Genomic DNA, 12807 nt, shown 5'->3' on the forward strand with positions numbered 1-12807 from the left:
ACTTACAGCTCCACATGAAAACTACAGCTTTACCATCAAGGTGCTAGCCATGACAATGACAACTTTGTTAGTCCAAGGTTGCAACTCTTGTTTGGGGTGAGCAGCAAATCAGTCAGAAATTTAACAAGGAGATCCTAAAAATGAGAGAGCCATAGATGGACACACATAAGTTCTCTACGCCCTCTTGGGTGAGTGCTAACTATGCATATGCAGAGAAAACCCAAGAGAGCCTGGTAAAAAATAAAACCCAAGGGAAACTTGAGAACTAGACGCAACTCTGAATGCATTCTTTATAACTCTGTAAAACTCATTGGCTAAAATGTGCAAACAAAAGGGGAACTGTTAAGAGCCAAGCTAAAATACATAAAGTTAAAATAAAAAAAGCAAGCAGAGACACCAGCAGCTGCACACTGCAGGGAAAGTAGACTTGGCAGTTTATGTTCAGGAAAATTACTTAAAAATGAAAAAGAAAACAGCAACTCTAAATTAAAATTCAGAGTTGCTACATTATCTAAAATGTCCAGTTTTCAACAAAAAGTGATGAAACATGCAAAAAAACAGGAAAGTGTGACCTATAGTCAGGGAAAAAAACGCTGTCAATAGAAATTAACTCTGAGTGGACTTAGATATTGATTTATAAATATGCTCAAAGAATGAAAGGAAATTACATTCAAAGACTTAAAAGAAAATACACTGATACTCAGTCAACAACAGAGTTGAGTACAAAAACAACCAAATGGAAATTCCAGAGTTGAAATTACAAAAACTGAAATGAAACATTCACTAGAGGGGCTAAACAGCAAATTTAAAATGGCAGAAGAATCAGTAAAGCAGAATATAGAAAAACACATCTAAAGAGAAATTGTCCAATCCAAAGCACGGAGAGAAAACTGAACAGAGCTTCAGACTGTGGGACAATGTGAGGCATTCCACTACATATGTAATGGGAATCTCATAAATCATGGGGAGAGAGAAAGGGCAAGAAAAAATACGAAGAAATAACGACTGAAACACTTCCAAATTTGGTGAAAAACTTGAATCTACAGATCCAAGAAGTTCAATGAACCTTTAGTAGGACAAATACAGAGAGAATTACACCTAGACACATCCTAATCAAACTACTAAAATTGAAAGAGAAAATCTTAAAAGCAATAAGACAAAAATGACTCACATACAGGGTACAATTTCATCTGACTTTCCATCACAAGTAATGGAGGCCAGAAGGCACTGGAATGGCATATTCAAAATGCCAAAAGAAAACAGTCAATCAAGAATTCTATATCCCAAATAAACAAAGACTGAGAGAATCCACTTTTAGTAGAACCACAAGAACTATGAAAGGAAATCTTTCTAGCTGGAAAAAGATGACACTAGATGGTAACTCACATCCATAGGAAGGAATGAAGAGTAACGGAAATGGTAAACATCTGGGTAAATATATATTTTTTCTCTTCTCATAACTTCTTTAAACATAAGATTGCTTATGGCAATAATTATAACACTAAATTGTTGCCTTTAAACATATGTAGATATGACACACTTTACAACAGTACCACATAAGAGAGTGAAAATAGAGATATACTGGTGAAAAGTGGCTATATTTTACCAGAATTCAGTCAGTATTAACTTGTAGAAGATAATGATCAGATAAATATGCAACCACTTAAAAAAAAAGGCTAAAACAAAATCAGAGGAATTACAATAATTTACCAAAATTTTTGTTTGACACAAAGAAGGCAGTAAAGAAGGAAGAGATGAACATAAAAGACATGAAACATATGGGGTAAAAAGAGCAAAATGGCAGATGTAAATCCACCCATATGGATTCACATTAACTGTGAATGGACTCAACGCTCTAATTAAAAGGCAGAAACTGTAAGAAGGGATTAAAAAAGGTAAGATCTAACTGTATACTGTCTACAAGAGATACACTAAATTGAAAGAAAAAAACAGGCAGAAAGTAAAAGGATAGAAAAAGATAAAACATGCAAACAGTAACCATAATAGAGATGCAAATACTACATTAATATTAGACCAAACAGAATTTAGGACAAGGAATATTACCTGAGACATAAAGAGACGTTTTATACTGATAAAAAGGTCAATATAATGGGAAGATAAAATGATTATAAATGTACAGATCTTCTTTGACTTACGATGGGGCTATGTCCTGATAAACCCATCATAATTTGAAACTATTATAAGCTGAAAATGCATTTAATACACCTAACCTACCGAACATCATAGTTTAGCATAGCCTATTATGCTCAGAACACTTACATTAGGCTACAGTTGGGCAAAAGCACCTAACACAAAGCTTATTTTATAATAAAGTGTTGAATATCTCATGTAATTTATTGAATAACGTACTGAAAATGAAAACCAGAATGGCTGTAGGGGTACAGAATGATTCTAAGTGTACTGGTTGTTTACCCTTGTGATTGACTGACTGGGAGCTGAGCTTGCTGCCTGCTGCTGCCCAGCTTCACCAGAGTACTGTATTGAATATTGCTAGCCTGAAAAAAGATCAAAATTCAAAATATGAAGCATGGTTTCTACTGAATGCGTACCACTTTCACACCACCGTAAAGTTGAAAAATCATTAGGTAGAATCATTGTAAGTCAAGGACCATCTGTATACATAACTAATAGAGGCCCAAAATACAGAGAACAAAACCTGACAGAATTGAAAGGAGAAACAAACAATTCAACAATTTTAGTTCAAGAATTCAAAACTCCTTTCCAAGTAATTGTCAGAACAACTAGACAGAAAATCAGTAAGGACATAGAAGACTCGAACAACACTATCAGCCAACCTAACCTAACAGACATAGATAAAACATTCCATCCAACAGCAGCAGAATACAAATTCTTTTCAAGCACACACAGATCATTCTCTAGGACAGACAACATGCTACGGCATTAAAAAAAAGTCTAATTAAACTTAAAAGAACTGGGGCCAGCCCTGTAGCCGAGTGGTTAAGTTTGCACACTCTGCTTCAGCAGCCCAGGGTTTCACGGGTTTGGATCCTGGGCACAGACATGACACCACTCGTCAGGCCATGCTGAGGTGGTGTCCCACATGCCACAACTAGACACACACACAACTAGAACATACAACTATGTACTGGGGGGCTTTGGGGAGAAGAAGAAGAAAAAAAAGATGATTCGCAACAGATGTTAGCTCAGATGCCAATCTTTAAAAAAAAAAAAATTTTTAAGAACTAAACTCACACACAAAGTATGTTTTCTGACCACAATGAAATTAAATTAAAAATTCACAACAGAAAGAAATCTGGGAAATCCCCAAATACTTAGAAATCAAACAAAGAAAAATCACAAAGGAAATTAAAAATTATAAGTTGAATAAAAATGACAACACAACATATAAAAATTATGAGATGCAGAGAAGTAATACTTAAAGGGAAATTTATAGCTTTAAGTATTTCTATTAGAAAGAAAGAAAGGTCTAAAACCAATAATCTAAGCTTTCACTTTAAAAAACTAGAAAAAGAAGAGCAAATCAAAACCCAAATAAGTAGAAGGAAGAAAATAAAAAAGATCAGAGTAGAAATCAATGAAATAGAAAACAGAAAAACAGTAGTGAAAATAAGTCAATGAACCCAAAAATTGATTCCGTGAAAAAGAGAAAAAAATTGATAAACCTTTAGCGAGACTAACCAAGAAAAAAAAGAGGAGATCCAAATAACCAATACCAGGAATGAAAAAAGGAACATCACTACAGAACTTAACAGAAATTAAAACAGGTCACAAGGGAATACTATGAACAACTTTATAGCAATAATTAAGACAACTTAGATGAAATGGACAGATTCTTAGAAAGACACAAATTAAAAAAACTAACTCAAGAAGGAATAGAAAATCTAATTTTCTCTTAGAAGGAACAGAAAAAGTCTAGAAATCAAAGTCTGGAGTTAGGATAAAAATAATGTACCAATGTTTGCTTCTTAGTTTTGACCCATGTACCATGGTAACATAAGGTACTAACATTAGAGGAAACTGGTGAAAGGTATGCAGGAACTCTCTATTATCTCTGCAATTTTCCCATAAATCTAAAATTATTCCAAACTAAAAAAGTATATTTTAAAAATCTTTCCACAAAGAAAAGTCCAGGCTAAGATAGTCTCACTGCTGAATTTATTAAACATTTAAGGAAGAAATAATACCATTCCACATAAATTCAGAGGAGGAGGGAGCACTTCCCAACGCATCTTATAAGGCCCATATTATCCTGATACCAAAGCCAAACAAAGACATCACAATAAAACCACAAACCAATAGCCCTCATGAACATAGGTGCAAAAATTCTTAACAAAATATTAGCAAATCCAACACAGTAAGATATAAAAAGGTTTATACACTAAGACAAAGGGGGCGGTGAGGTTATCCTAGGAATGCAAGGTTGGGTTAACATCCAAAAAAAGAATTATGGTAATACACTCTATTAATAGAATAAAGAACAAAAGCCATATGATCATCTGAGGATATTACAGAAAAAGTAGCTGACAAAATCTAAAATCCAACCCAGTTATGATAAAAACTCTCAGCAAACTAGGAATAGAAGCAACTTCCTTCAACCTGATAAAGGATATCTACAAAAAACCTACAGCTCACCTCATAATTAATGCCTAAAGACCAAATGCTTTCCCCCTAAGATCAGGAACAAGAAAAGGACGTCTGCTCTCAAAACCTTTATTTAACACTGTACTGGAGATTCTAGCAAGTACAATAAGGCAAGAAAAAGAAATAAGACATCCAGATTAAAAAGTCAGAAGTAAAGCTGACTTTATTTGCAGACAACATGATCTAATATACAGAAAATCCTAAGGAATCCACAAAACGATCCCAGAATAAATGAGCTTAATAAGGTCACAAGCTACAAGATCAATACACAAAAATCAACTATATTTTTATATTCTAGCAACAAACTCCTAAAATGAAATTAAGAAAATAATCCCATTCACATTAGTATTAAAAAGAAGAAAATACTTAGGAGAGATGTTATGATGTTCATGCATTACAAGACTCAGTATTTGTTAAAAAGGTAATATTCCCCCAATTGATCTTTAGATTCAACAGAGTTCCTACTAAAAATTCTAGCAGGTTAAAAAAAGTTTTTTTTGGTAGAAACTGACAAGCTGATCCTAAAATTTCCTTGGAATATATATGAAGTACAAATAAATTTAGGGCACTTCCACTAAATTATTTTTAATACTCACCATAAAGCTATGGTAATTAGGACAGTGTGGTGCTGCTGTAAGGGTAGACTTTTAGATCAGTGCGACAGACCTTCAAATATACTGCTAAGTGATTATCCAAAAGGGTAGTCTTTTCAACAAATGGTAGTGGAAGAACCGGACAGCCATAAATAAATCACCCTCAACATTTACTTCAAGAATTTTTTTTTTTTTTAAAGATTGGCACCTGAGCTAACAACTCTTGCCAATCTTTTTTGTTCCTACTTTTTCTCCTCAAATCTCCCCAGTATGTAGTTGTATATTTTAGTTGTGGGTCCTTCTAGTTGTGGCATGTGGGACGCCGCCTCAGAGTATACTGACGAGCGGTACCATGTCCGTGCCCAGGATCCAAACCAGTGAAACCCTAGGCCGCTGAAGTGGAGCGTGCGAACTTAACCACTAGGCCATGGGGTGGGTCCCCTACCTTAAGAATTTCTACCCTTTGAAAGACACCATTAAGAAAATGAAAAGACCACATCTGGGAGAAAATGTTTATAAAATATAGCTAATAAATGAATTGTACCTGAAGTATAGTAAGTCTTCCAAGTCAATAAGAAAAAGACAAAAAAAAAAAAAACCAATTTTTAAAGAAAGGCAAAAGATTTGAATAGATATTTCCTGAAAGAACATACATAAATGGCAAATAAGTATGTGAAAAGATGCTCAATGTCCTTAGGGAAATGCAAACTACAGGCACAATGTGATACCACTACACACCCACGAGAATGGCCAAAATAAAAGATTGACAATACCAAGCACTGACAAGGTAGAGAAACTGGAACCCCCATACTTTGCTAGTGGGAATGTAAAATGATACAGCACTTTGGAAAATAGTATGGCGGTTTCTTAAAAACTCAAACATATACTCTTAAGTGGAATATACAAGAGACATGTAACATAACGTTCACATAAAGACTTACACACAAATGTTCATAGCAGTATTATTCACAATAGCCCCAAAGCGCAAACAAACCAAATGTTTCTCACTTGAGGAATGGACAAAAACACGTGGTATATCCATACAACGCAATACTGCTCAGCGAAAAAGGGAACGAACTACTGACACATGCAACAACATGGATGAACCTCAAAAACACTGTGTTAAGTGACAGAAGCCAGATACAAAAGACAACATATTGTGATTCTATTTATATGAAATCTCTAGAAAAGGCAAAACTTCAGAGAAAGCAAGCAGATCAGTGGTTGCTAGGGGTGACAATGGAGACTGATGGCAAACAGGCACAAGGGAACTTTTTGAGGTGATGCAAGTGTACTAAAACTGGACTGTGGTGACCGAAGACTGCACTACTGCATAAATTTACTAAAACTCAAACTGTACACTTAAAGTGGGTGAATTTTATAGTATGTAAATTATACCTTAAACAAACTTAAAAAATAGACAAAACCAAACAATCTACTGTTTTGAGATATATATACATAGGTGCTAATGCCACCTATAAAGAAAAGTAAGGGAGTTCAGAGTAGAGGTTATATAGAATGGGGTAGGGAGGGTCATTCAATCAGGAAGTAGCACTCAGGGGACATTTATGATACTAACAATGCTCTGTTTTTCTCTGTAACAGACAAGTCCAACAGTTTGGGATATGGACTTAGTAACACTGGTTTCTCCTCTCTTCTTTTGTCTTCTATCTGCTCATCTTCCAGTGTTTCAATTTCAATCCTGAGACTTTCCTATCCACAGCCTCATTTCTTACCTGAATCAATACTGAGGACATCATCATCTTCATCAGGAATCTCAATTATTTCTGTAGGCCGGGAAGCTTCATCCTCAGAGCTACTGTCCCGGTACTGTAGTCCCAGTTTGGAGTAAAAGTCCTTCACCAAAGACTCACAATTAGTCACTGCCCTAATAGTGGAACACATGTAGGAAAGGTCAAAGTCAACAGAAGCAGGTGTAGGAACCATCAGAATTTATATATATTTAAGTATACAGTGACCTCAATTTAAACAGGCCATATTCCAAAGTGTCTTTGTTTAGGATTTAAAATGCTTTTCCCATAGAAAAATGTTTAAATAGTGGTTTCCAGACTAGTTCCTCAAAAATCCAAAATAAGCCCAAAGTAGGTCCTTTCAACCTTACCTCATTATTTACCTCGTTGTTATTTGAAAATGTGTTTTAAGTGACAACTAGGGCACCAGAAACAAATCTTCTAGAGCTTTAAGAGTAGATAACAGGGCTCTAGGAACTTATTAATGCTCCACAGTTATATAAGACAGCAACTCTTTACAAACCTCAGGTGATCCTACTAAGAAAACAAAGCAATTGTTCTGAAGTATAGTGCAGGAGAAACAAGGGGACGGGACTCAAGACCTGGACTCCTCTACTGCTGATCATCTGTTAGTCTCTGATAGATGAATATGCTATATTCATGAGGTCAGATTTTGGACCCAAACCTTTGAAGAAGAGTAAGGTTCTACATATCCATATCTTGTAAAGTATAAAGTGTTTGGCACAACGTCATGAAAAATTATACTTAAAAAATGTCTGCCAATGGAGAGATTTCCTCCTATTTTCCATGTAGTCCTCACCTGGAGGCATCATCAAAGAGCTGGTCAACATGGGCCACCTCAGACTCTTTCTGTATTACCCATGTCTCCAACTCCGCTAGTTGCTTCTTGCGCTGCTGTACACAGTCCATCTTTTCCAGTTCCTCATCGATGAACTGTCGAAGCTCCTCCATAGAGATACCCAGCTCCTCAACCACTGCTTTTTGCAGCTCTGCAATCTCTTCAGACTCCACTGCAGCTGTTGCTGCATCCAAACCAATGCACCCAGGGAGGGAGGTCATACTGTTGTCCTCTACAAGGAGCAGAAAACTAAAATTATCTTTGGAGTCATTATTCACAACCCTAATAAAACTCGTTCCTACTCTGCTACTTGTTATTCAAACATACTAAGGTTTGATTCTCTGTGCGCTCTCCCCATTCTCCAGTATCTGATGCTGAGATTTTGTAGAGTTCTCACCTCATGTTATAGACTATAAGCCTGAATAAGATTTAAAAATTTGAGAGTTCATGGAGAACACGCTATGCAACAGGCAGCGACCGAAAATAATATTTTAGGAAACTGAAGAGGATCAATTTACTGAGGAAGATATTTCTGTGACCTGTATTCCTTAACCGACTAATAAGATAAATCTTTGTTTGCATGCTATACCTAATTTGAACAAACATCCTCAACCTGGAGGGGAGGGGTTGGCCTATAACTCACTAATTCGTTTTCCCTTTAATAACTTGTTCCCCTTACATTACTTTACTTCCATGTGCAAATTTACTTTTTAAAAAGTCTCTAATACTTAAGCACACAAAAGCCTGCAGCAAAAAGGTTTCCCCAAAATTAACGGAAATTAAGCAATCTGGGAATAAAATGTGGCTACCTAAAATCTACAATCTAAATAACCCACACTTTGTGTTAACAGCTTTTTTGGTCAAATGGTTAAATCAAAACTGATGCCAGAACGCCGTGCAACCCCAGCGCCAGTTCTCACCGCCTCCATTTTTCCTTTGCCCACACTCTGCCCCACCCCCGTGCTATCCATTTTAGGGGTGTGTCCCACCCACTCGCAAACCCAGCTCAAACTCGCCCCCTCTCGCCTCTCCGGGAAGACCTCCTTCCCACCTTCGCCCGACCTCCTCGCACAAACAAAACATTCCAGACAAGCCCTTGTTCTCCAAATACCTCACTTAACAGTATTTTCCTCACCTCCCTGCTTCCAGCTACAAGGGTTCTTTTTCACCAACGAGACCCCAGTCTCACGACTCAGGGGTCGGCCTGGATGGGAAAGAATGAAACCGAAGGGAAAAGGGAGCAGAGGGAGGGGTAAAAGCGTGAGGGAGGGAAGGGGAAGCAAAAGAGACGCCCGGAAGCAAACCTCAGCTGCCGTTCCGGTCGCCACGACGGTAGCCTGACGGGGTCAAACCCAAAGCCGCAGGGTGCCCCTCAGAGGCTAGGCAAACTCCGGCGAGTACGCATGCGTCAAAGCTGAGCTTTCCAGGGCACACGTGAGGAGCAACTGGCAGCGTAAAGTAGGCGTGGCCTGGGATGTATTACAGAAGCTCCGCCTCTTCCACCAACCCCAACTAGTGGCAGCAATACTGTTTGTTGTGTAAAGATTTGGTCGGCAAACACACTTAGCTTTAGATTTTTATTTTTCACTTTTACTTGAGTTTCTTACGTAAGTCGTACAAATTATAACAAGCTGAAGAATATCAAGATGTAATAGGAAAAACACGATAATATCCTCTCCTTCCTGCATCACTTACCATCTCTGCTCCTTTGAGGTAAAACAGCTCAGTTTTCTAGACTTGTAGGTACAAAGTCATGCATATGGAGTTTTGTTTTGTTTTCATTTAGCATGTGGACATCTCTTGAAGTCAATAAAAAGGATAAAATTTGCCTTTTTGACAGTTGTGTAATACTTCATAATATGGCTAAACCGTATTTTAAAATTTGGATTTTCAGTTTTTAGCCACTACGAATAATGCAACAATAAACATTAACGTCGTTTTGAAGTAGTACTTTTATTTCTGTAGAAGAGATTCCCCAAAATGGAATCTGAGTAGAAAAAAAGTACTCTTTTTTCATTTTAATAGAATCTGCTGTCAAATTACTTTTCGAAAAGGTTGAAACAGTTTTTACTCCCACTAACAAATCTCTGAAAATATCTGTTTCCCCACACCCCCATTAGGATTGGATGTTAACTATTTAATCTTTAAGAATTTGATATATATGTTAAAATAGGATCTGTATCAAGATGGACTAGGTTATGTTGTACAAACAACTCCAAGAACTTAAAAGAAAAACTGCATATTTCTTGCTCATACTGCATAATCATCTCTAGAAAGATGACAGTGGAGCTCTGCTCCTGATAGCTAATCAGAAACCCAGGTTGATGTGTAGTCATGCTAGGAGGAGGGCATGCTAGAGGGTCTCTAGCTGGCAATTAAATGACTCAGGACACTTTCATTTACAATTTATTGGCCTGAATGAGTCATAAGGCCCTACCCAACCACAAGGGGGCCAGGAAGAAGAGTCATGTCTCATCTCTGGAAGGAGGGAGAACTGGGTGTATTTAATGAACCAGCGCTATTGACTATCACATCATCTCATTATTGCTGTAATTTGTTCAGCTATCTTTACACTAACTGCACCTAACTTCATTTAAAAAGTATAAACCAGAACCTTCTATGTAAGACTGGAAACAGGGCCCAAGCAGCCAGGATTATCAGTCCTTGAAATCCTCTCCTGCTGACCACACTTTTACCTGTGCTCATTTCACCTGTCCACCAGTTTCCTGGGACCACCCTAAGTGCCTATTTCCAATTGTTAAGACATCAGGAATTGAAGTACAGAGAAGTGAAGGGCTTCTCCAGATATTTGAAATTCGGCATGTTCCAAACTCATCTCATCATGGTATTATCTTCTAACCTAAGCTAAAAATCTTATACATAATACTCCCTATAAAACACACACACACACACAATATTTATTGATTACTATATACTAGGCACTGTTCTAAGCACTTTACAGTTATTAATTTATTTAATCCTCATAATAATCCTGTGAGGTAGGAACTATTATTAGTGTCTCTTTTTTTATGGATGAGAAAACTGAGGCACATAATTACATTTTCCAAAGCCAAAGGGCTAAAAAGTGTCAGAGCCAGGCAGTTTGGCCCTACAGCTTGTGGTCTTAAACCATTATTCAGTACAACTTGTTTATCCTAGATTAGAAATGTTTATTATATACTTCCCCTCCTTTCTTTTCCTATTCTACTGCCTTTGTTTAGTTCTTGTTTCTTGCCAGAACAAAATAGTCTGCTAATTGGTAGCCTTATTGCAGATCAGTCTTACCTGTAGCTCTAAAATACAGGCCTGATCATATCACTCCCCTACTTTAAAACTTTTTTTTTATGTCTATAAAGTTCAAACTTAACAGTATAAAATTTGAGGCTCTTCATAATTGAGCCCCAAATTACCTCTCTGGTCTTTTTCCCATTTCTCCTTTCACACTCCTGATTATGTGGTATTTCCCCAATATGTATATACATTTCACTTTTACATCTCCATACCTGTGTTGTGATCTATCTCTTGGAATGGCCCTTCCTTTTCTGTCTGGTGAAATATTAATTCTCTAAGGTCCAACTCAAATGTCTTCTCTGTGAAGCTTTCATAGACCAGCAGTTGTCAAACTTAAGCATGTATCAGAATGACCTGGGGGGCTCGTTAAAACAGATTGCTGCCCCCCACACCACCCCTAGAGTAGGTCTGGGGGGACTCCGAGAATTTGCATGTCTAATATTTTCCCAAGTGATGCCCATGCTACTGGAACTGGAACCACAGTTTAAGATTCACTGTCCTAGATCATCACGCACCCCCTGCAGAATTAAATCCTACCTCTTCCATTACCTTAGTTCCTTTCCACTTGTGAGCTATCTCTGTACGTCTGTCTCCTCTGCTGGTTTGTGATCAACTCAAGGCAGGGATCCTGTCTTAATCATCTTTGTTTCCCCTAGCACCTAACATATTGCCCTGACATGTTATGCTCTGTAATTTGTGATGAATGAAAGGAAATCTTTGCTCTGCCCTGATTATGTTTCTATTAGTTAGATTCTTTCAGCTTTCTGATGTGTGTGTGTGGCGGGTGGGAGTGAAAATGAGGAATGGGGAATGAGGAACAGAAACAGGGGCTATTTGGGGCATCGTATTCCGGTCTGATTTCTTCTTTGTCCTGAGAAGGCTGAAGCTGTCAGTCCGGTAGAAATTAGCAGTGAGACTCAGGAAGTATCTTCTACAGCCTTGCTACTCAACATGCAATCAGGCAACCTGTTAGAGATTCTAAATCTCTGGCTCCACTCAGGATGCACGGAATCAGAATCTGAATTTTAACAAGACCTTCAGGTAATTTGCCCACTAAAATTTGAGACGCACTGTAGGAAAGGCAGGTTTGAACTGTAGAATCCTTTGTAGGGCAGGGCCTCGATATTTAGGGAGCCAACTTCTGACTTTGTTTTTGCTAAGGTCTGAAGACTAACTCTTGTCAGACATGACCAGGCCCTGATATAAATGACTCACATTATTAAAATTTACAGTTATTGAGGTAGACAGTTTATTGCCAGTTTAATAATATAAAGTAATAAAAAACTGATAGACCAGTTGGAATACCCACGTTGGTGTTCTCAGCACATTCATTCCTGTAATCCATTGTGATACATTGAAAAATTACAACCACATGCCATTTAATACTTGTCCGTGAGAAATCATAGCACATGAGCCCAAACTTTGGAATGCCAAATGATACTTTCCATGCAGACAGACTTAAGGGAAATTAGATCATAATCTAAAGCTTGTTGAGTGATCTCAGAATCAAAATAAAAGACAGAGATTAAAAACTCAAAGGGTTTCAGGCATCAGGAAAGTAATGCAAAGGATCAAAATGGGGTGGGCGAGGACTGTGGTCCTCTGGGAAAGACATGCCTTTCCTACAAGGAGCAGTTGCCGCTCAACTCCAGCTCATTTTTGTCCTGTG

General features: G+C 37.5%; 1 protein-coding gene across 7 annotated transcripts in view; it reads right to left on the bottom strand.

Annotated features, from left to right (window-relative positions):
- Nucleotides 1–9297, bottom strand: part of SETDB1 (SET domain bifurcated histone lysine methyltransferase 1) — a 32966-nt gene extending 23669 nt beyond the window's left edge. For 5 of the 7 annotated variants that reach the window (XR_011439214.1, XR_011439215.1, XR_002808083.2 and 2 more), the window contains exons 1-3: nt 8983–9257; nt 7809–8079; nt 6974–7125 (exon numbers count right to left, since the gene is read on the bottom strand). Coding sequence is in view for 4 of the 7 variants with exons in the window: in XM_070268291.1 (XP_070124392.1) it covers nt 6974–7125; nt 7809–8068 (412 nt within the window). In the remaining 3 variants the exon portion in view is untranslated. Of the gene's footprint in view, nt 1–6973; nt 7126–7808; nt 8080–8982 lie in introns of all 7 variants that reach the window. The other 2 variants (XM_005610163.4, XM_070268292.1) reach the window with 2 other exon arrangements.
- Nucleotides 9298–12807: the final 3510 nt, after the last annotated feature.

The sequence above is a fragment of the Equus caballus genome, chromosome 5, assembly GCF_041296265.1.
Source record: "Equus caballus isolate H_3958 breed thoroughbred chromosome 5, TB-T2T, whole genome shotgun sequence".
Lineage (NCBI taxonomy): Eukaryota > Metazoa > Chordata > Mammalia > Perissodactyla > Equidae > Equus > Equus caballus.